The 22,906-nt window shown below is 49.3% G+C and overlaps 7 protein-coding genes across 7 annotated transcripts; 4 read left to right on the forward strand and 3 right to left on the reverse strand.

Annotated features, from left to right (window-relative positions):
• Positions 1–480: 480 nt before the first annotated feature.
• Positions 481–5,937, reverse strand: EPUS_01790 (uncharacterized protein; the record flags this gene model as incomplete). Its single annotated transcript, XM_007804395.1, has 3 exons — positions 481–513; positions 1,814–5,848; positions 5,896–5,937. The coding sequence occupies 3 exons, from the start codon at positions 5,935–5,937 to the stop codon at positions 481–483; spliced, it is 4,110 nt and encodes a 1,369-aa protein (XP_007802586.1).
• Positions 5,938–6,459: 522 nt separating this feature from the next.
• On the forward strand, positions 6,460–8,704 carry EPUS_01791 (uncharacterized protein; the record flags this gene model as incomplete). Its single annotated transcript, XM_007804396.1, has 2 exons — positions 6,460–6,676; positions 6,741–8,704. 2 exons carry the CDS (start codon positions 6,460–6,462, stop codon positions 8,702–8,704), a joined length of 2,181 nt encoding a protein of 726 aa, XP_007802587.1.
• Positions 8,705–10,799: 2,095 nt separating this feature from the next.
• EPUS_01792 (cAMP-dependent protein kinase type 2) lies at positions 10,800–12,198 on the forward strand (the record flags this gene model as incomplete). Its single annotated transcript, XM_007804397.1, has 3 exons — positions 10,800–11,411; positions 11,509–11,762; positions 11,820–12,198. 3 exons carry the CDS (start codon positions 10,800–10,802, stop codon positions 12,196–12,198), a joined length of 1,245 nt encoding a protein of 414 aa, XP_007802588.1.
• Positions 12,199–13,167: 969 nt separating this feature from the next.
• On the reverse strand, positions 13,168–13,593 carry EPUS_01793 (uncharacterized protein; the record flags this gene model as incomplete). Its single annotated transcript, XM_007804398.1, has 1 exon — positions 13,168–13,593. The coding sequence occupies one exon, from the start codon at positions 13,591–13,593 to the stop codon at positions 13,168–13,170; it is 426 nt and encodes a 141-aa protein (XP_007802589.1).
• Positions 13,594–14,547: 954 nt separating this feature from the next.
• EPUS_01794 (uncharacterized protein) lies at positions 14,548–16,516 on the forward strand (the record flags this gene model as incomplete). Its single annotated transcript, XM_007804399.1, has 5 exons — positions 14,548–14,751; positions 14,797–15,100; positions 16,108–16,241; positions 16,294–16,425; positions 16,481–16,516. 5 exons carry the CDS (start codon positions 14,548–14,550, stop codon positions 16,514–16,516), a joined length of 810 nt encoding a protein of 269 aa, XP_007802590.1.
• Positions 16,517–16,973: 457 nt separating this feature from the next.
• Positions 16,974–20,822, forward strand: EPUS_01795 (uncharacterized protein; the record flags this gene model as incomplete). The annotated part of the gene is made up of 1 exon (XM_007804400.1): positions 16,974–20,822. One exon carries the CDS (start codon positions 16,974–16,976, stop codon positions 20,820–20,822), a length of 3,849 nt encoding a protein of 1,282 aa, XP_007802591.1.
• Positions 20,823–21,626: 804 nt separating this feature from the next.
• On the reverse strand, positions 21,627–22,686 carry EPUS_01796 (uncharacterized protein; the record flags this gene model as incomplete). The annotated part of the gene is made up of 2 exons (XM_007804401.1): positions 21,627–22,574; positions 22,633–22,686. 2 exons carry the CDS (start codon positions 22,684–22,686, stop codon positions 21,627–21,629), a joined length of 1,002 nt encoding a protein of 333 aa, XP_007802592.1.
• Between the last annotated feature and the right edge of the window lie 220 nt (positions 22,687–22,906).

The raw sequence follows: 22,906 nt of genomic DNA on the forward strand, positions 1-22,906 counted from the left end.
AGCAAAGCATAGCGTTGCATTCCATTGGCTGGCGCTTCTCTATTCGTTTTTTACTTATACCCTTCGTAACTCTCTTTTACACTGGTTGCTCCAGCATGGGCTGCATGGCTGCATTTGATAACTGAGCGAGTATTGCTTTGATTGAATAGTGGATACCGTTGCATTTTATGTTTGCATTTTTCTTCAGCCGGAGGGAGTGGTAAAGGTGGGGATGGAATAGCTATGGCTGGAGGGAGGGAGGGCAGATCGGAAGCAGGTCAAGCGATTCGGTGAGTGAGCGACTGATTCCAGGTGGTGGAGGAGGTGGAGGAGGAGGAGGAGGAGGTGGTGGTGGTGGTAGTGGTGGTGGTGTTTTGTGCTATATTCGGTAGAGCATCTACAATCACTCACTCACTCTTACTGCTTTCAGAGATGAAAACGGCAGCAAAGAAGGGTGAGAGGAGTACGTAGTAAAAGTGTGGGCTTGGAGAATCGGACTACTTAGTACTGCTGGAAGTCATGCTGAGCATGGTGCTAGTGGCACCGAGTTAGTTTGTTAACCTGTCTGTTGTATTTTCCATATCGTGAGGATGTGTGATCTCTTTGTGGTAAGTTAGTTAGCTAGCTTCTACTCGGTCCATCGGTCCCTTCTTCGCGTCATCTTCACCCCTTCCTCCTCTTCCTCCTTATCCTCTCCCTCCCCTTCTCCTCCTTTGTCTCCCCCCCAACCCTATGAAGGTGCAATGATGTAGTATCCAACCGGTCAGTCTGCAGATCGAGCAGGTAACGAGCAAGCCTTGCTGAAGTACCAATGTTTGGTATAACATAAAGCACCCTTGGAGATTCCGTTCAGGCTCAGGCTCAAGATCCAGGTCCAGGTCCAGGTCCAGGTCCAGGTCCAATTTCCTGAGTGAGAACTGCATCTGTTTCTTTCGGACAAGATAAGGGCATCACGACCTACTAAGTTCAGGAAGCACAATATGGAACCACCCCCGATCATCAAGCCGAGTTAAGCTGCTTGAAGAAAGTGTCACACATCTGTCTGTCCGTCCACTCGATTAGCAAACCCGGTCAGTGGTGATGCGCGTTCCAATTTTTGTTCTTCTGAGGGTCTAGCATTCACTCGTCGCCTGGCTTGGACGGAATGCATTGTTTTGTGAATGGCAGGTGGGTAGTGGGGATATATTGACGACCGACGTGGCACTGCAAGGGATCTAGGTAAGGGACTGCAGAAGCAGGGCAGACGTCTGCTACACATTCGAGATCTGGGAGATCTTCAAAGTGATGAGAAGGACGACGTGTCTTCCTGGCTGTGCGAGCAAACGTGCTGATCGGAGTTCTTTCTGTTCTGTGGTTGATGAAGGAGGGCAGTATGGGTGGGAAACAGGACGTGCTGCCTTTTCGCATGACATGCTGTACAACTTGAGTGGCTGGTCATGATCACTCGAAGCTGCATCTAGATAGGCGGCTCGGGTGGCGAGACGCAACAAGGATGGGTCGAAGATGGCCTACTGGCAATTGGCAAGTTCCTTTATAGCATTTCGCTGACAGCTCTACACCCCACAACCGCCGTCCTAACATGCCAGGGCAACACACTCTCCTCTCCTCCTCCCCCACCCAAGCCCTTCGTCCTAGCCAACGTATATAAACCCCTCCACTGATTGATTACATCTCTCAGTAAGCTCCTCTGCTCAGCTTGATCCGTCTCAGCTCCGGCTCCAACAGCAGCGGCAGAAGAGTAAATGAGATTGACACCAAGCGCGACCAACCCGTCGCTATCCGGCTGTCCGCGACGTCTGAGCAGAAATCCACTTAACTGTGCGGGACGGCTTACAAGAGGGGAAGTGGAATTGTTAAGCCCGAAGTTGAGGATGAGAGACCAGCATTCGTCTGTTGGGTCGTGAAGAGTGGTATCAGGATCGGTGGCTGTGTCGGCACTAAACCATTGGCTGTTTGCATGGTTGCTCTGATCGGGAGGTGTGGGAGCGGTCAATAAAGAGGACGATGCACCCGGAGTTGGTGGGAAGGGTGTTGAAACTGTGAACTGATCCGGGGAGGAGGTCATTGCGAGGGCTGATGGGGTTGATACGGGAGTGCCGTATTTAGCTGTTGTGGTTACTGCTGCGGTTGGTGGATGTTGTGATCTGTTTTGGGGCGTTGTAGAAGAGAATTGAATGGATGGATGCTCATCAAATGTGAGTAGGATGAGAACGCAATGTGAAAGAGACTTATTGGAAGCATTTTGATTTGCAAGGGTTGACCACTCATTCATTTCATCAGGCTCAATTGGTCCGTCGTGGGCTACGAATAAACGCCATTTTCCGCGAGTGTTGATCATGATATCTTTGGAGATCTCCAACATCTCAAGGATGATTTCGGACCGTGAGCGGGATACAGTTGATCCTTTCTGACAAAGACAGTAAGTCATTGTCAATGCCGTCTTGCCATGCGTGTCCGTCCAACAGGCAGTCAACCATCGGAGGTCCACACTTGTCGAGTATGCTAAGTGTAGGGTTTGTCCACCTTTGGATAATGGAGATGTAGTATCAGATGTAAGACTGAACATGATATCCTTTGGTACTGGCTCTGCAAGGGTCACGGCTGCTGCAGACTCGGCTACTGCATTAGAAGAGATAGTCAATGGACAACGATTGTACACTTCCAGTGCAAGGCTAAGGTACTCTGATTGTGAAGGAATCACCACTGTGTCCGGTGAAGCAATGAAAGACATTGGTATGATCTGGAGATTGAGCTCATTGGGTTTACGCTTTCCGCACGCCTTTGCATAGTTAGTGAACAAGGCCACAAATGCGTTGCAAACATCGGCGAGTGCGTTCTTCTTCCTAAAGGAATTGACAATACAGATGATCACATTGTCGTCTGTTGAGGCAAGAGTGGTCAAGGAAGTTCCAACTTGTTCACAGGTTTTGAGCAATTCCAGCACTCCAGACGTCTTTCGGGCATCCCATTCAATCAGGCCATTGTCTGTCACATCTCGTATATTTGCGATCGTATGACTGCCTAGGTTACAGTTCCTGTAGGTTTCGCCAAATCGTTGTAGGAATGCTGAGCTTCCTTCTTGGATGTGAAGCCCGGCAGGATGGATGCAAACTGTAGTGATATTCTTCTTGCCGTTTACGGGTTGAAGGCCAAGGGTTTCCCAAAAAGGTTGAATTGTGGGCAAGGCGTTCATATCAATATCAGTGCGGGCGAGTCGGATAAAGGGTGGGGGAGATTCCGTCAGTCCCTTACCCCCCGCTCCATCCTGGGTAGCCGTGGACATCTCCGCTAGCTTTGCGACGTCTAGCTCGGTAGCATATCCATAGATAGATTGCAGTTGTTGGAAGATGGCCGGACTTTGCAACTTAGATACTGTTAAGGAATCATTCGGGCGGTCGTAGTTGAAGAAGCTTTGCGAGACTTGGTCAACTACAACCTGTGCGACTGTCAGGAGTCTGTCGTGAGTAATAGGCAGGTTCGGTTCAGGAGGCCGCTGCAGCGGCTGATGGTTCAAACCGAACAACTGCTCGTTGACCTCGGGATGCAGGAGCTCCAAAATTGTCATCACATCCGCACGAATTCTGCTTTTTGTGTCCGGATGCAGGATGTCCTCCGCTGGCTTGGGTGACGTGGGCAGAGGTTCCGCTTCACCTCCATCTGATCTGCCCGGGCTACCGCACCTGTTGCTCTCGGAAAAGAAGTCGCTACTGTCGAAATCGGTATCTTCAATCGAAGACGAAGAGTTGGGAGGCTCAGAACCTCCAGGACTTCCTGAAATTAGAGGGCTGTGGTCCCTCTTCGGTATGCCTACTCGTGGTATGTTGTTGAGATGTTGTTCACTTATATTTGTTGGTAAAGATTTTCCTGCTTGCTTCGGTTCAAACCAAAAGGAACCATTGGCATTGTACCTGCTATCAGCGATCTTTAAGTCCGGTTGGAAGGTGCCCAGCTCAAGATGGCTTCTGAGAAGAGAACGCCGGTTTGGATGGGCAGTGTCGAGCCCTTTCCCAGGGTAGCAGTTCGGACTTGCCATATCAATAAAGAGCTTCTTTCTAACCTCAGCTGGGCTTAGGGGTTGGCTGTTTAGATCAGCCGACCTGATTGCGAATTTGCCATGGCATTTGGTGCCGTCGTCGACACCATGCGGCGGTCTGTCCTTCTCAAAGGTCATGGGCTCAGGATCGTGAGCTACGGCCCCCTCGTCAAGCCGCATACCATTATTGCTTTCAGGCAAGACAACTGCAACTTGGCTGTTTGCCTGCTCGATTTCGCTATGATCTAAGACTCGATCCTCGCCCACCATGGAAGCAACCTTTTCCGGTCCATCTAGCTCCATCGGGTCCTCATTTGTCATATCAGCATCAGGTTCGTCAAAAAAATCCCAGTTTGGCTCGTCGGCCATCTCACCCTCACCAAACTTCTCGCCAGGAACATCCTCAAAGAGATCTTCATCATAAAGTCCTGACCCTATGGCTGCCTGTTCTCCCATGAGATCGACTGTTTCCACATTCCCCCCTGCTCTATCCGACTGACCAGGAAGTGCACCTTCACCTGGTGTACCAGCCAAACCGTCAGCAGAAAAGACCCCTGGCGTAACCTGTGACAGCATACCGTCCGGTGGTGTGGGATAGATTGTCGCCGTTTGTCCCTCGAGGGAGGTCACACGTCGGAAGGACTGACCTGCATCAATATGAATGTTATTGATGTGAGACATATCCGATTCTTCAACTTGACCAGACTTCTGCTTTACTTCGGCAGTTTGCTCCATCTTCCTCATGGCGGCTTCCCTGTCAGCTGCAGAAGATATCCAGTCTTCCACGAACTGTAGAGGATCTTCAAAGCAGGGTGTCGAGAAAGCACTTTCTTCAGTCAACCATTGATGCACAGCGCTCACGAAGCAAAGAGAGGTTGGCCAAAAGATGGGCTTCCAGTTAATTTTCCCTCTTTGGGCAATGCCATCAGGAGAGATTGGATGTTCTGTGTCTGCTTGGCATAAGGGCAACTCAAGCTCAATCCAAGTTTCTTCCTCGACAGAAAAATCAAATTCATTTTCTGCAAGCCACTGCCCGACTGAGTCCTTCCAGACCTGTTGTTTGTATATCTCCAGGACTTCTTCCTTGTTTTGATTCGAAGAATTGGCTTTGGGAGCTGCCATATTAATAGGACGAGGGAGCTTTCCAATATGTCCACCTGTGTATCGAGCATATTGACCTGTCAGTGCGAGAAGTATCTTACTTGGCTTATCGAGACCATGCTGGAACCCTTCGTTTTTGGCGGTGCTTGTGACGCGTCTGAATCTGGTCACGCTGTCCTGGCAGTTGACTACTATGACTCGACCGTTTGGTAGTAGCTGGATGTCAAGATTAAGCAACCTCCAAATATCTTCAGAGCCATAAGTGAGTCGATCTTGCTGTTGAAAGGTCGGAGGTAGTCGATAGAGAAAGGTATTGATATCAAGGGCAACAAGATTCTCATTCTGCTTAGTCTCAGACTTGATCATAGACAGAATGGCATAGACGAACAGTCGATGCAGCTTTCCATGATCAGGAAGTAAGAGGTCTGCAGTCTTAATGGTATCCCTTGAAGACATTTGACATTCATTCTTGCGCAAAATAGCCACAACACGATTGAAGATTGACTTTGCGTCCCTCTGTAAGTCTTCTTTGCTATAGAAAGTGAAAAGCTCTGCTCGAGGTCTGTCTAAAGCGACAAGAATTCGAGCCTTCCGGAGTTCATTTTCAGCACTGCACAGACGTTCAATGCTGTTGCACCGGGAGCTCTCTGATTGCCCCTTCTCAGTATCTGACAAGTTCGGTCTGCTGGCTGTCGATAGAACGCATTTTGCGTAGGCTATACCCGAGGAGCCTTCCTAGGCAGCGATCAGTAGCCCATCACAGGACAAGTAACGTCACGTACTAGGGCACAGGTGTTGGTGGAAACTTCGGCTGGAAAATCCATCAGAAAGATTACCACCTCATCCGCGCAAAATAGACTTGAAGAATGATAGCAAGGAGAATAAGTCAGGCTGTTTTCGTTTATCCGGTTTCATTGCAAAAGCCGGTTGATATGTTTTAAAAAATGTGCTGTCCTGAATGCCGGCAACTACCCTCAAGGGCATCCCAGAGGTCTGCGCAAAGTGTTGAGATGCTTCTGCCTACATTAAGACGTGGTCTTTCGGTCAAGCACGAGCTCCGTAACCTGATCGGGATCAACACTTGCGCTGTGTTATGGCACAGTTGATTGAAGTGTAAGGAAGTGGGAGCGGTGGGCCAATCAAGTAGTACGCTGGACTAGTGCTGAGTGCAAAGCAAACCCCGAGGCTGCTAACCACAAAAGGAACTATTCGAAATCTTGGCATCATTTTTTGTTCCCGAGTCGAAAGTGTAAAAGACAATCTTGTAAATCCATCTTCGGTTCTGCAACGCGAGATGCAGCGATGACATCAAGCGATACGGAGGTTGGTTATCTCGATAAGCGCAAATGAAGCTGTCCAACAGCTCAAAGGTACCTGTATACACCGTATCCGGTTCTTCAACTGCACGCCCACTGCCCGAATGGCTTTCACAGCAGAGAAAGCGGAGCCTGAAAAGAGACCCTGAATATGCGAACAGAGTCGAGCTACTACAGGACTTCGAGTTCGAAGAGGCTAGCCAGTGCGTGCGAGTCAGCGATGATGGCCAGTGGGTGATGAGCACGGGTTAGTGCGGAAGCTTCATGCTGCTTGTACCTAATACTTTCCCGGCGCTGATCGCTTACTGTAGGGACTTATAAGCCTCAGATTCATACACATTACCTCCCAAACTTATCGTTATCCTGGGCGCGACACACAGATACTTTGAATAAGACATTCTTAATTCTGTCGCCCGATTACTCGAAGACAGCACACTTGCAAGAAGACAGGTCAATAGAGTTGCACACACCTCAAGGATGTCACTGTACTCTCCGCACACCCAGATATGGACGCGATCTTGTCTACAGCAAAGCATCTGCCGAACTTCTCGTCCCGGCAGTTGGGGTCAACGCCAATGGCTTAGGAGAAGTCTTCCGGATAAACCTTGAACAAGGGAGATTCATGCGAGAATATGAGGTAGATGTGGGTGGCGATGACCTCACTTCTTCTGGCGCGGGAGCGCTTCAGGGCGGCATCAATGCAGGCAGTGTAAACACTGCCGCCATTGCGGAAGAAAGCCACAATTTGCTGGCTTTTGGAACCTCAATAGGAACTGTAGAGTTTTGGGATTCGCGATCACGCAATCGAGCCGCTGTTCTTGGAGTGCCTCACGAACAGGAATCTGCAGGAGCACGACCAGAGGTTACTGCACTGGATTTTCACAGGTCAGGTATCACCACAGCAGTCGGAACTTCTTCTGGAATGGTCTATCTGTACGATCTTCGTTCGCCTTTGCCACTACTGCGAAAAGACCATGGATATGGCTATCCCGTGCAGACGCTGAAATTCTTGACTCCCTCTACCAGGAGTCGGATACAGACGGACGAGCCGAAGATTCTCTCTTCCGACAAACGCATCCTCAAGCTCTGGGATGAGAGAAATGGCGAAGCTTGGACCTCTGTGGAACCAGCAGTAGATATCAACTGCGTGGCTTGGTGCAAAGACAGCGGAATGTTCTTGACGGCCAATGAAGGAAGACAGCAACACGCTTTCTTCATTCCTCAATTAGGTCCCGCACCGAAGTGGTGTTCATTCCTAGATAGCATCGTGGAAGAAATGGCAGAAGATCCTAATGATCCGAATGCGTACTCAGGTCGTCAAGTCGGAGAAGTTTACGATAATTTCAAGTTCCTCACGATGGCACAATTACGCACACTCAATTTGGATCACCTAGTCGGCAAGACAAATCTGCTGAGACCCTATATGCATGGCTACTTTGTGGCTCAAAGATTATACGAAGAAGCAAGATTGATAGCCAATCCTTCCAGTTGGGAGGAAGAGCGGGCCAAGCGAGTCAAGGAAAAAATCGATAAAGAGAGAGAGAGTAGAATCAGAGGAAAGAGGCTGGTTGCAACCAAGGTCAATAGAAAGATGGCAGAGAAGATTCTTGAGCGTGAAGAGAAGAACGAGAGACGCCGCGCCCAGAGAGTGCTTGCTAATGGGGGCGATGAAAAGGTTGAAACCAACGGCACCACCGAAGACTTTGATAAGGAAGCGAAGGGTCTCCTTGCTGATCCACGATTTACCCGTCTGTTCCAGGACGAAGAATTCAGTATCGATGAGAAATCTCGCGAATTTCAGTCCTTGAATCCAAGCTCAAGGCCAACCCCTTCATCAAACCTAGATCGTGAAAAGCCTCTGACCGCTGTTGAAGAGGAGATGATTGATGAAGTTCCTGGATCGAGCTCTGATGAAGATGGTTCCGATGATGCTCAGAAGACCGCCGTGCAGGATGATCGGATATCCTCAACAAACTACAAACGAAGGCCGCAATCAAGAAAGCCCAAAGCGAAGATGATACAAATGCGTGTCACGTCCTCTTCCGAGAGCAAGCTTGTCAAAGACAGGTCTTTCGGCACACGAGTCTCAAATATGAAGCCACGGGACAAGGTACGCGCTGGAGCAGGTGCAGTTGGTGAGAAGATACTGTCCTTCGAGCCTCAATCTGGACGGCACAACAAAAAGCCCAGGTTTGACCAGAATATCTCTGGTGAAAGCCGTTCCGTCAAAGACCGGCGAAGTGCTTCAGGCAACACTTTTCGGCGGCTGTATTGATCCTAAAGCCTTGAACAGCGCCGGAGGCGTTTACAAGTGTTACGATACCCAATTTTTAAATGTGCAAGACATCCACTACAACTAGCTTTGCGGTCTCATCATGGAACAACATGCAGGTCTGCCTTAAACGGAGATAGCGTGTCCTTGTCAGAACGACATACGTGAGTGCCACTCAAGTATCTGGACTGGTGCAGCCTTCGGAGCAGATCATTTCGCGGACAAATTGCTATGTCGACACCGTTATCGGAAGGTCTATGGAGTACGTGTGATAGACGTCTCGATGATGGGAAAGCCATTACCTCTCACGAATGTGAAGGAGCAGAGTGGGAGCACCAGCAAGGCACGCTTGATAGCAATATCTTTTACTCAGCTTGTGGATAGTATCTTGATCCTGGCGACTCCTCGTCTCCGTACATCATAATTATCCTAATCATTGACTTGGGTAACGTCGTTGCCAAGCTTTCTTGACTCGAGTTACAGCTCCTCGACCTGAACCGTAACCATGGTTCTTTGACTTCTCCACTCGTTATCAGCTTCCCACAGAATTCGGATACTTCATTGGCATCTAATCCTTCACTACGCTGCAGTCATTGAGTTCATTGTCGTTCACTTCGCCTGTTTGCTACACAACTAGGGGGTCTATCATGAAGAGCCAAGTCTGTGCCAGTAGCTTTCAATTGCAGTGTCAATGAGGTCAAAACCGAAACCACCTTCGGAATCACTACTGCTTGTGCTCATACAGCTCAACCACATCCGCCGCAAGCGCTAACGTTATACCGCATGCAGCTGGCTTGCAGACAACTACTGCACGGTCTGGTTGCTTTTGCGTAGCGAGGACCCATCGTTCTGGTTCCAAACAGAAATACGCTATGCACAAAGATCGTTCACTCCGGCATCCAGCATCGAATATCCTGCAAAAGAGTATCGGAAGACTCCGACTTTGAAAACAGTAGACGCCTTAAAACACCGACTCCAGAGTACTGTTACTCTACGCGCAAAGGGGGTGTTCTGCAAATGGTTACATGCCTCAGTTGTGGCTCTGGCAGGTCTGCAGTCACAATTTGAATCAATGTGACTAGGTCCGTCTGTTCCTGCATGGCTTGATATCGAGATGCACAAGAAACGAACCCTACAGTCGTGTGTGGATCTGGTTTACTCAGTACGGAGTACTTTCGCTTGGAGGATGATCATGAGGCATTTAATTCTTACTTGTCCCAGCCATCTTTTAGGGTGGGAATGCTTAATTGAGCCAAGCCAAAATCTACTACGTTAGGCATTGGTTGTCGCCGCGACAATCTCTAAACGCACTATGTGATAGGTGCATCCACGTCTGAGTTCTAGCTAGCCAACTCAAGAACCGCGGCATCGGGGTTCTAGACAGTGTAACTCCGGATGCTGGAACATCTGCCCGAGGCGCCCTCCAAGCGGATCTTTCCCCTCTCTCGTCCCCCACTAAGACTCTAGGAGCGCGACCTCGAGGTTGAACTCTGGACGGCAGCGCAAGCTGCTTGACTAGAGTACCCATTGAAAGCTGCTCCTCTTCCCGCATGCTCTGACATCCCACATCGGCCCTTCCAATCCTTGCTGAGAAGGCTCCAAGGTCTCTGGAAGCTGCTCCTCCAACCTTTTCTGACTGGTCACTCCTCATCTGTTACCTCAGCTTCACATCCTGACACCGGCCCTAATCCAACCACAATCACCATTTCTACCCTCCTTCTCTCCACCTAGAGCTCAATTTGCTAAACGCAGAAAGCAGAAGCTTCAGTTGAGCACATTGCTGTCTCCAATACATGACACAGACATATACCTGAACACTCTTGGAAGCCTTGGCTCTCCTCCCGTTCTCCACGCCCCTTGCGTCGCTGGCGCTGTTTCATGTGAACACTTCGCTCGACTTCAGCACAAGTAAAGGTTGATTAGTAGGCCAGGAAACTTGAGTGGTTGATTTCGCAGGCTTTTGCTCTGGACACGTTGTCAATTGGTCTTTCCTTGTGGTTGATTGCACCATAGCATTCACTTGCCTGCTGTGCGGAGCATCGCCGAATATCGGCGCAGTCACCAAACAACACCCTCAAAGGTAGATACATTCCGTGTTATGCCGTTCGGAAGCCTTCTTAAAAAGAAAAAGACCAAAGATTCGCCCTCTGGTCAAGGCGTCACATCACCAACATCTCCTACCAAGGAAACATCGAGTACATCTTCTCCGCTTTCTTCAAAACAAAGCGGCCCCCCTCAATCCACCACCACAGCAGCTACCTCTGCAAGCAGTGCACTCACTAGCACGAATGGCCCGGTAGAGACCAAGGCAGAGTCGACGCCTACCCCTGCGACTATCGCAACTCCAACGGAAGCGACCGCGACGCCCACACCCATCATGGAGAAGGTCGTGCCTCGGCAGACCAAGGGCAAATACACCTTGACAGACTTCAATTTTGAGAGAACTCTGGGCACAGGTTCATTTGGAAGAGTTCATTTGGTCCAATCTAAGCACAATCAGCGATATTATGCCGTCAAGGTCCTCAAGAAGCAACAGGTAGTGAAGATGAAGCAGATTGAGCACACAAATGATGAGCGTAGGATGCTGCAGCGGGTAAAACATCCATTCTTGATCACGCTGTGGGGCACATTTCAAGATGCGAAGAACCTTTACATGGTGATGGATTTTATCGAAGGTGGTGAGCTTTTTAGCTTACTGAGGAAATCACAGGTAAGACGGCCTTTGTCACAAGCTCACTCAACTAGAGCCATACGTGGATAGGGTCATACGTGAGACGTGTTGACAGACATCTACTAATACTCAGTAGCGTTTTCCCAATCCGGTTGCAAAGTTCTATGCTGCCGAGGTGACTCTTGCTTTGGAATACCTCCATGCACAGAATATCATCTATCGGGATCTCAAACCTGAGAACTTGCTTCTTGATCGACATGGTCATATCAAAATCACCGATTTTGGTTTCGCCAAAGACGTCGTAGATATTACCTGGACTCTGTGTGGAACCCCTGATTATCTTGCACCAGAAGTCGTTTCGTCAAAAGGATATAATAAATCAGTTGATTGGTAAGCTCAGTCCATGAAATATAACCTGTTGCCTTCTACATCTCACCAACTCCTCAGGTGGTCTTTGGGGATCCTCATCTTTGAAATGCTCTGTGGCTTCACTCCCTTCTGGGACGGCGGCTCACCAGTCAAGATCTACGAAAACATCCTTAAAAGCAAAGTCAAGTATCCACCCTATATCCACCACGACGCACAAGACCTCCTCGTCCAGCTCATCACACCAGACTTGACAAAGCGACTGGGCAACCTGCATGGTGGCCCGGCAGACGTGAAGAATCATGCCTGGTTCGCTGAGGTGACATGGGAAAGACTTTTGAAGAAGGATATTGATGCCCCGTATGTGCCGCCAGTTAAGGGTGGGCAAGGTGATGCATCACAATTTGACAAGTATCCGGAGGAGACGGAAGAATATGGAAAGAAAGGGGATGATCCGTGAGCCTGACCTTATGTCTGGTATCTATAAAAGGTTCTCACTAATGTGGAATGCGCAGTTATGGCCATAACTTCCGAGATTTCTGATTCTGGCTTGTCAGCCAAGGTGGCAGCTGTGCAAAGAGGTACTGATGAGATAAGCGGATGTTGAACTAAGGAGACAACCAGAGTGGTTGTGATTCTGGTTGCGGTTGCGTGCATAATATTGATCTCTGTTGTCCGAAGTCGGTTGCTACGAAATGCCAGATTTTGGCAGCAGGGAGAGCGCAGGACTACTTTGGAGCTCCTTCTCAATCATGATGAGACATCAACTGCAGGGATTTGTCGTGCTTGGATGCATGCAGAGTTGTCAAGGCACCAGCACACAGATACACAGCCAGCTGGGGCAGATGTACTCCTTTAGCAACGCAACCGCCTGAGACGGGACTGCCTGTAAGCGCGGAAAGCAGCTTTTATCAGACGACAAAAAATAGCTCGTTTCTTTACTCATCCAAAAGATTATGTAATAGTTAGTATACGCTCACAAAGCGGGATATCTGTACAAGTCTTGGTATCATAATCAGCACTTATGCTGAGAGAATCATCAAACCTTTAATGCTGCTGTTTGGTTCAGCTCTTGTGCTTTGTTCGATATGTTTTCTTTTGTCTGGTTCTATTTTAATTCCACATTTATCTTAACAACCACCTGTGCTGATAGCTTTCAAGCCATTTTAGTGTCCAATAGAAATCCTGCTGAGAATGATGGCGGTGGCCAGATTGTGATCGTGACCCATGGTTGCAAGCCATCTCAAAGGAGACATGCTGGCACCTGTACCAGTCTGAATTCCTGTCACACTCTCATTTTGGTCTCCACTAGTGATGCATGGCTCCACACCCTCAGCGTATGGAAACCGATCTTGCGTTCCACTCTCTCCCATCCAATACCACAGCCCATTCTTCCCCTTAAATGTCTTTCACTTCGTCAATGCTTCAATCAAAACATCTCCTTCCCCACATCCGGTCCCTGCATCCCTCCAAGCCCCCCCAACCCAGCACCACCAGCACCACCAACAGCCGCCGTCACCCCCGGCGCCTCCCTTGATATCCTTGCAATATATGTCCTGCTCGTCGTATTCCACGCCTCGATATACTTCTCCATGCAGGCAGACAGACAAGTCGATTCGGAGCGGGTGAGGGATGTTGATGCGTCAGCGGGGATGCAGTGGTTGAAGCAGTTCTCGTTGACTTTTTGGATCAGGTATTTGGCATTTTGGACGTTGCCTTCGGTTTGGAGGGTCTGCATTATTTGGTTTTTGAGAGCGGTGGACTCAGCCGAGGAGGGTGAGGTGGTGTTGGATTGGGTGGAGGAGGAGGAGGATGACGAGGAGCTGAAGGGATTGGGGAGCGATGGGAAGGACATCTTTGTTCGCTTTGCGTTGGGGTGGGATTGTGGACGTTTTACGAAGTAAAGATTGGAGTTGCTAGAGGTGCAAGAGTAGTTCTTTTGGTGATTATGACCTTTGCAAGAAATAATGTATGATGTTATCCTGATTGTGAATTGTGAATTGTGAATCTCACTAGAACAAAGGTTATCGGATGTAGCTGGCTCTGAGGTTCATGTTGATGTGTGCGGCGGTGGATCATGGAGAAATCTCGGCGCTGAACAGAGCTCCAGGGGCTAAAGCAGGAACCCTGGCGCTGGTGCTGACAGACCGGAGGACCTCCGGACCCTGGGAGCCGACGCAGTCCCGAAGCTCCGCACATGGCAACAAGATAGTACTGTACAATATTTGCTTTTCAACTTCCTCTCTCCGCTCCCGTTACTGTCAGGCTTCCTCAAGTTACTGTGTAAATTGTCCGGTCAATATGCAACTTCCAGGCAGGTCAATAGCCCCATGGCTAGTGGTCGCATGTGCAATAATGGGCGCACACGCTGCGGTTCAGACGGATCCCGAAATGAGAAGTATCCCAGTAAAAGTCTCTGGATATCAGTCTATCCGCATGTTGTACTGACCATGTCTGTAGCTTCGCACACATAGCCTTGCACCTGTACGTTGCGCCTAGGACCTGAAAGCGAACATATACGTTCCATGTTGGCCAGCGACTACGCTTCAAAATATCCATGTTAAGAGAACAGAGACATCACTGACCATTCTCTTTATAGCCATACCTAGACTCGGACATGTCGAGTAGGTGGTTTGATTTCGGTGGAGATACGATAATACGAGCGGATCAATACATACGACTGGCATCTGATCGACCATCACAAGAAGGCTGGCTCTTTTCGAGAGCTCCGTTAAGTGCCACAAACTGGGAAATCGAGGTGGAGTTTTCAATACATGGTTCCGGGAACCTACATGGGGATGGATTTGCAATGTGGATCTCCAAAGATAGGGCTGTTCCCGGACCAGTCTTTGGACATAAAGATGAGTTCGAGGGTCTAGGGATCTTCTTCGACACATACAAGAACAACCGACCAGGAATCGTCTTTCCATATGTCATGGCCATGATGGGTGATGGTCGGACAAAGTACGATCAGGCGAATGATGGCAAGGCGAATGAGATTGGAGGATGCTCGGTAAGCTCAGCGAAAACGTTACAGAGACAAGCTGACCCTCTCTAGGCTCGAGGTCTTCGTGCTGCTAGCGTACCTACGAAGGCGAAGTTGACGTACTTCCAAGACAAATCCTTAAAATTACAGCTTCAATACAAAACGGAAGATCAATGGTCGACATGCTTCAGCCTTGAACCGACAACTTCGATGCCATTAAAGCTTCCAAACGTGGTCTATCTGGGCTTCTCGGCAGAGACCGGCGAGCTTTCAGACAATTTTGATATCATCAGCGTGGAGACGAGGAATATGTACAGTACCGGCGGATCAAGTAGCAGCCCAGGCTCAAAACAGGAGGCAGACAATAGGAAAGCTGGTAAGATACGGAAGGAGCAATCGAGTGGAGGCTGGGGTTGGTTCTTTGTCAAGATGATTTTGTTTGCTGGCGTTGTGGTCGGAGGCTATGTTGGTTGGACAATGTACCGGGCGAACAAGAGGACGAGATTTTAGCTTGCGATACTGAGTCATTGATGCATACGAGCCAGCTGGTTGTCTTGAGCCATTCTCAGGATACTACTATTACAACTACGGTGTTGTTCTGTGAAGCATGCAGCAGACTAAGCTATATCATACGTCTGAGTGACTGAGGCAACATGGTACTGTAGGCTCCAATTTTGGTTAGTCAGTGTAGTGCCAGACGGAGCCAGTGTCACACGGAAAGGGGTGCCAAGGATTTTCCATTGCCAAGCGCCGAGATGCCGACAAAGCTCAAACACCGCCAAAAAGCAGCACCAGAAAAACAACTTTAACAAGTGCAGCTTTCCAGCACATCAGAACATGAAATTCCCGACCTGATCTTTGGGCCGTCTGATCCAACTTTTACCGCCCAGATCAAGCTTAGCGTGATTCTGATGTCTGACACTGCGCCAGGATCACCTGCACCGCTTGTCCCCCATTCCTTTACTTAATTGCCTGCCTGTTCTCCCCAAGTTCTGGTTTTCCCTTTTCCACTTTGCCCCAATTTCCAACGACTCTGCTGCCCATCACCACCAAAACCATATTCTATCAACCACTCATTCTCAGCTCTATCATATATCCTCTTCTCATCAATTTCGTACCTTTCTCACAATGACTGGCCGTAAGTAAACAGAGTTTTATTCTTCCAAAGCCTCATTCCTATCATTCACGTGCTAGTGAGCACTCTGCATGGTCGCATCATCTCAAAATTGGTGTTGCGGCTCAGCTGCTTGATTGGAGTCCTTCCCACCAAACCACTTGCAGAACACGTTACCCGACCACCCTATCTATCAACTGCTGGACACATTTTGCCATGAATGTGATGTTGATGCCTCAGTTTTCATGATGTACTGACTTTATTAATAGGTGGTAAAGGTGGCAAGGGTCTCGGCAAGGGTGGTGCAAAGCGTCACCGCAAGATCCTTCGAGACAACATTCAAGGTATTACCAAGCCTGCCATTCGTCGTCTGGCTCGTCGTGGAGGTGTCAAGCGTATCTCGGTGAGTAGCCCTTGACGCCACTGCCCTTTGCTTTTTGCTGACTTGTTTCTAGGCCATGATCTACGAAGAGACCCGTGGCGTCCTTAAATCCTTTCTCGAATCTGTCATTCGCGATGCTGTCACCTATACTGAGCATGCAAAGAGAAAGACTGTGACCAGCTTGGACGTGGTCTATGCTCTGAAAGTAAGGACTGCCACTGCGACTGAGCCTATCATCACGTTGCTGACCTACAATCTAGCGACAAGGACGTACTCTCTATGGTTTCGGTGGATGATTGATGCGTACTTAGCGTACGATGGAACGGATGAATCAAGGCGAAATGGAGTCTGCATTATGATTGCGGTGGCAGCATGTTTCCGGATTGCTACGAAATGGAGCTAAGGGGAGCTGGTTTCGACATTATTCTTCCCAACCCTGCCTAAGAATATCCGATAGTATTACTATCATGGCCGAAGGATAGATAGTAGCTTAGCAATCAGAGCAACCTTTGATTCAAGACATTTCCGATCTTGGTGCTGCAATTGGTGATACGATCATGTGGTTGCCCTTCGTTCTCAGATTGCGTGGCTTGGCTTGCCATTCTAGGCACCAACTTTTGCTTCCCTCCGATTACGAGGGCCCCACATTATGCCACACTTACCATCTAGGCTTCCTCCAAGTATATCACCATGTAGATTCATCTTCGCGATACCGGCCAAGTATCAAACTCAACATGGAAAATAGTTGAAGAAATGTCGCGGTCCAATATTTCGGTCTTTCAGCGGGGAGGCAACTATTTGCACCGTCGATTGACGAAGCTCTACTCCGATACCAAGCAATCCTACGAGACTGCTTCTGTGGCTTCCAAAACCACTGCTGACGAGGATCCTGTTCTCAAAGCCCTGCACCGTGAATTTCGCATTCAAAAGGACCGTCTTCTGGCATGGGGACTTCAGTGGAGCGATTCCAATGCAGCTCCTTCTCCGGATGTCGAGATCGACCAGAAACTGGACCAGGCAGGGCTGGGTCATGTAGTTGCGTTAGTCATGTCCGACATTCAGAAGCTCCTGATCGAGTCGGAAAAGATGCAGAATCCTCAAACGAGCTTCCAGGAGAAGATGCCTGGTGGGCAGCTGGACTCTAAAGCCTTGCCTGGAAGCAATGAACTGACAACGACGGATAATATTGCAAAATCACAATCCCTATTGTCCCAGCTCATCACTTGTATCGACTCTTTGTACAAGCTATCAGAGTCCCGACGGACCTTGAGTGGTGGCTCGAACATCGAAAAGGGTTCCAAAGAATCGTTAACAAAAGATCACCCATCCCCGACAAGTCCTTCTGGCTCGCCAGTACAAGATCAGTGCGGTGCCTTAAGGGCTGCTGGTCTTACGTGCCAGACGGAACAGTCCATCCGGCAAGACAAGCTATTTATTGATCCATCTTACATTACGCGCGTTTTCGATGTGACAGTGGTGTCTTTGAAGCCGCCTCCTTATGAGGAGGTAATGCCCCTGGAGAAGACAAGGGTGCCTGGGAAGTTGCTGGTCCCCAGGCTAACGGTCGAACAGCGCTCAGCTTTTGGGCTTGAAGATAATTCTCAAAAAGCAGTTATCGTTGAATACGTTCCTACAATGCGTCATGAAGGTAGCGCTCTCGACGACCAGTATTGTTCCGCGCTGCGATATGCCCGACAGATATCTGAGAGTCAATTTTCGGTACAAGTCTCTCATACCGGGAATCTCCGTCTGCTGGGATATACCATTGACATCAGAAATACACGACATGGTTTTGTTTATCAAATGCCCACCAGAGAAGCTTCTAGCGACCAGCAAAGCAGAGTACCCGTCATTAGCAATCTGCGTGCCATCATTCCTTCAAAGCGTGATGACACGGACCAGCCATCACCACATCTCGAAGACCGTTTTCGATTAGCATTCAACATCTTGCTCAGTATGCTGCATTCTTCAGTGCTAGGTCTTCGCCACGAATGTCTCAATAGCGCCAACATTGTTATCCTGCTAGATCACCACATCGAACAAGATAATTCTGGAAGATCAGGGATATCCTCCTTTGACATCAGGCGCCCCTATTTACTGCAGTCGCCTCCATCAGATCACATGCCAAAGCAGGCCGATGGGCTATCCTCCGGTATATATCGCCATGCGCACGACAATGATGTCAATGGACTTGAACGATCATGGGCGTTCGATATTTACAGCTTTGGTCTGATTCTTCTGGAAATTGGACTCTGGACCCCTGTCAGCCGGTTATGGAAGTCTAAGTATAACAAGTTCACCTTCGCGTCTAGAATTAAGAACATATACGTCCCAAAACTAACCTCGAGGTGTGGGACCGCCTATATGAAAGTAGTGCAGACCTGCATCAATGCTCCGGATCTTTTCGAAGCTAGGTCGGGCAGCACGGGAACTGTGGAGACAGCACAGTTTTGGTGCTCCTATATGATACAGATTGGTCGCAACTTATCTCGCTGCTGCGCAATCGATGTAGATGGTCCGCCGTGCGAGCCTGACCTAGCATATTTCGAACATTTGAATGATAAGCAACCTTCGTTAGAATTCCCCCGAACTTTGGAGCGAAAGGGCTCGACCTTCAAACCAACCCGTCATGTAACGCAATTTGAAGCTGCGACGGATGCAACACTTCAGATCGAGAAGCGCCCAGAGCCCCAGGCTCAGTCAGCTGTCCAGCACACAATTCTGAAGAAATGGAATAACGTTGATATACCGCAAGATTGTCTTGACCAGTGGAACACTTATCTAATGCCGAGAATCAGTAAGCTACTGCAGAAAGCTCTGAGCTCCTCTCATGAATCTTGCAGCGCTTCTCTTATGATGGTTGGCAAGACACCTGAAACTGCCAAGACGACAATCTGTATCCAATGCATGAGCGTGGAGAAGGTTCGAGAATGTCTGAAAAGAAACTTCAGATGCAAAAAAGGCTGGGGTCTTGTCGTCTTGAAAGGGGATGTTAGGCGGTCTGGAAAACCTCGGAGGAAGGGGAAGTGTCATGACAGTGCTCGCAGTAGGTTGCAGCCACCTCAACCAGAAAAATCTGCATATCAAGCGAAGCCTCAATTTGGGGCTTCTATAGGTGCTTTTCGAAACAACGAGCACCTGCCTCCAGTGTCTTTTGGAGGTGCAATCCTGGTTGATGGGAAGCCCTACGGCATGACCGTTCATCATATGCTCGATGCTCCCAGCGACGATGAGGAGGAGATGCCCACAGACGGCGAAGACGGTGTGCAAAGAAGTTCAGCCAAAAGTTCAGATGCCTGGCTTTCAGACATGAGTGCAAACCAGTCCCGTGAGCATTTTCGACAAGAGCTTCTAGAAGGTTCGGATATCTTGGAGATATCCGACGACGAAAGTGAATGCAGCACAATCCGACCTGATTACATCAACCTTGAGACGGGAAATGGTGGATTCTGGTTTGCTGATGATGGCGACGAGACGCCTGGTTTGGAGGATGATTTCGAATCAGACTCGGACGAGGAAGACAGCTCAGACATCGGTGACGATGACGATGATGACGATAGAGCATCAGTGGGAGATACCCTCGGCATCGACCCTGCAGACGATGAAGAAGTCTATGTCACTCAGCCTGCCATCGACGATGTGGATGACGACTTCTTTCCCTGCATAGAAGATCGCGATGAGGACCATCTAGCAAGTCACTCCCTCGGCTATGTTCATGCATCATCAGGTATTCGAAGAGTCGTTACAGGCAATCTCAAGCACGAAATAGATTGGGCATTAATCAAGATCCGTGACGAAAGACTGGCCGTTGGCAATACCATCCATCAACACATCACAAAATCCAAAAAGTACCGAAAAACCAAGGGGAAACCAAGTGCAGCACCTTCATCCACCCTAAATCCCTCAGTCACACAACTCACTACCATCGCTCCGTCTTCTACTCTCGCGCGCCTTCCTGTGCAATGTCATGGACGGACTTCTGGCCTCCAATCAGGCCGTATCTCCGCAGCGCTAGCCCTTGTCAAGCTTCACGGCCGCACTTCCTTCTCTAGCAGCTGGGTCGTTGAGGGCGGTGCCTTTGGCGTGCCGGGGGATAGTGGTGCATGGATCTACGATCCTCAGACAGGGCGACTTTGTGGACATGTTCTGGCATGGGGTAGGCAGAGCAAGACGGCTTACATGGCGCCTATGGATCTGCTTTTCGAGGATATCAGGAAGCGATTAGCGGCAGATAGGGTGGAATTGCCTGGCAGCGGAGGGCTGGGGTGTGCTGCATCGAGACAGCTGGAGAAATCTCAAGTCGATCTTTTGCAGGATCAAAAACAGCGTCTTGGGATTCCGGCATCGGCCGGGATGATGGATGAGGATGTGGAAATGAAGCTGGACGATGACACCCCTGGACCTGCTGCGAAGCCACTTGAGCTCGCGATGGGAGACCTACAGATTGGTGGAAAGGTTTCGGCTCAATTGAACAACAATTCTATTGCACTGAGCACGAAGACTAAGGATATTCCCAACTCTTTGACCTGTCAGGTTCAAGGACGACAACAAGGTCTTCAAAAAGTGATGGGTGATAGGGTCTTGGGCAGTCGAGTCGCGTAACATTGCATCGCAAGGCATATCCATTTGATCTGATGCCTGGTTGCTCGACTCAAACAACGTATTGGCATACTCTAACTCTTGTTCATTCATGCCCATAACGATCTTGCCTAATCCTCATTCAAGTACTGATCTTGCACCGTTCTTGATCCAGTACTTCCTACAAGATGACTGACTACAAGACGGAGTAGACAGTACTTCCCACAAGGATGACTGACCACATAATGGAGCAGACCAGTGCATCCATGTGAACAATCGTGCTGGATGTGTGATTGTTGAGGTCCACCGTATCTCTCTTGTCCTGCTGAGTCCATATCCCATATCCCATCTCCCATCCGACCCCCAAGGCATCAGTACATATTCAGTCCACCCCAGAAACGGGAGCAATGATACTACGCAATATGCACCGTCCATATCCAATAGTACTGAACCTGCACTGTGCATGTCCCTTCCAAGCGAGCGATAATGGCAAACTTGAAGCCTGTGAAGCTAGCATGGCAGATACCGCAGCCGAAGTTTAACCGTTGGTTCCCACCATTCACAACGTTTGACTTCCTGTGTTAATTCTCTCCTCCATTGCATACGATACCCTCAACAACAATGGCAGAGAGAGCAGCGGAATCTGCTCTCTGAGTGAGATGTCTCCAGCCCAGTGTGCCTAGGCTGTTGTCGCACCTTATCATGAGGCTGTCCCGGTTCGGGGTGAAGCTGCTCAGGGAAACCGTGCAAGTTGGATCTGCCCCGCTTGATGCCGATGGATTAGGCAATTCCGTCTTCTGGAAAAGCTCAATGTGGGGCAGTGACGGTTCAGGCAGTTTCAGTGGTGGAATGATGCTGATGTTGACAAGGGAAGTGGTTTGTATGATATTTTGCATGCCGATTCGGGCCACCCACTGAGGCAAACACCTTGTCACAAGCCGCTGTATCTGCATATAGACATGGGAACTTGATATGGTCATCCACGAGTTGAGCATGTTTGGTCGCGCTCAGTTTCAAGGAGAATGTCTGTGAGCAGCGAAGCTCCTCAGCGCGTGGGCAAGGAAACCGCTCATGGTCCCTTCCCATGTGCTTTCGAGCAGCGTCGTATGTGGGGAATCGTTTCTCGCACTGGTATTTCTCAGCCCCTGGACAAGGAAACGGGTCCGGCTGGTGTTCCTCGTGGAGATGCTTTTGCGCCTCTAGTTTAGAGTTGAGTCTAGCCATGCAGTCGAGCCGCTCAGCGCGCGGACAGGGAAACCCAAGTTTCTTGTGGCATATGCCAGCATGACGTTGAGCTAACGCAACAGTGTAGAGCCACCCAGTGCAATCGTACTCGTCAGCCAATGGACATGGGTATGGTTTCTCTCCATGTACATGTCTGACATGTGAGTGTGCGCTGCTCACACCGGAGAAGGTAGCTTTGCAGCCCGTCTCTTTTGCCGAAGGACAGGGTTCCCGAATCTGTCGATGTTTGGCGTTGATATGCATGGCCATGCCCTTTCTGGTGGTGAACGTATTTGTGCAATTGCGGCTCCACGCAAGTGCGCAAGGAAACGCTTCCTTTCGGTGTTCAGATTGAGTATGTGTAGTGAGAAGAGTCGTCGTCTCAAACGTTGCTGAGCAGCCAAACTCAGCGTGCAAGCATATGAATTGTCCATCTTCTGTCTTGTGGATGGGTACCACCTGATGACTAAGGATGGCATGGTGGGAAGCCTCAACATGACTCTGAAAGGCCTCGTCGCAGTCGTGTTCATTGGAGTAGAGGCACGGGAACATCTATAGTCGCAGAAGTTAGTACGAATTTAGTGAGTTTATGAAGTGATGGGGCTTTTACCTTTCGCGATAGCTGCGTGATATGCGCCTTGACCTGTAACGGTTCTGCAGCCATTTTTTGCTGTTCTTCTTACATATCCTTTGCTTGACGGCTGTGCTGCAACGCGGTCGTTGCAGATACTATGACCGGTGAAGGTCGCTTCTTAACTTTCCTAGCACCCCGAGATATGCAGCGGTCTTGGTTGGTTCTGAGAGGGGGCTCAGCATCGGTTCTCCAGAGATTTTGGGATCAGGTTCGTGCGGATGTGTGCGGTTTGGGGTATGTTTTTTTCCTC

Source organism: Endocarpon pusillum (assembly GCF_000464535.1).
Source record: "Endocarpon pusillum Z07020 unplaced genomic scaffold scaffold3350, whole genome shotgun sequence".
Taxonomy (NCBI): domain Eukaryota; kingdom Fungi; phylum Ascomycota; class Eurotiomycetes; order Verrucariales; family Verrucariaceae; genus Endocarpon; species Endocarpon pusillum.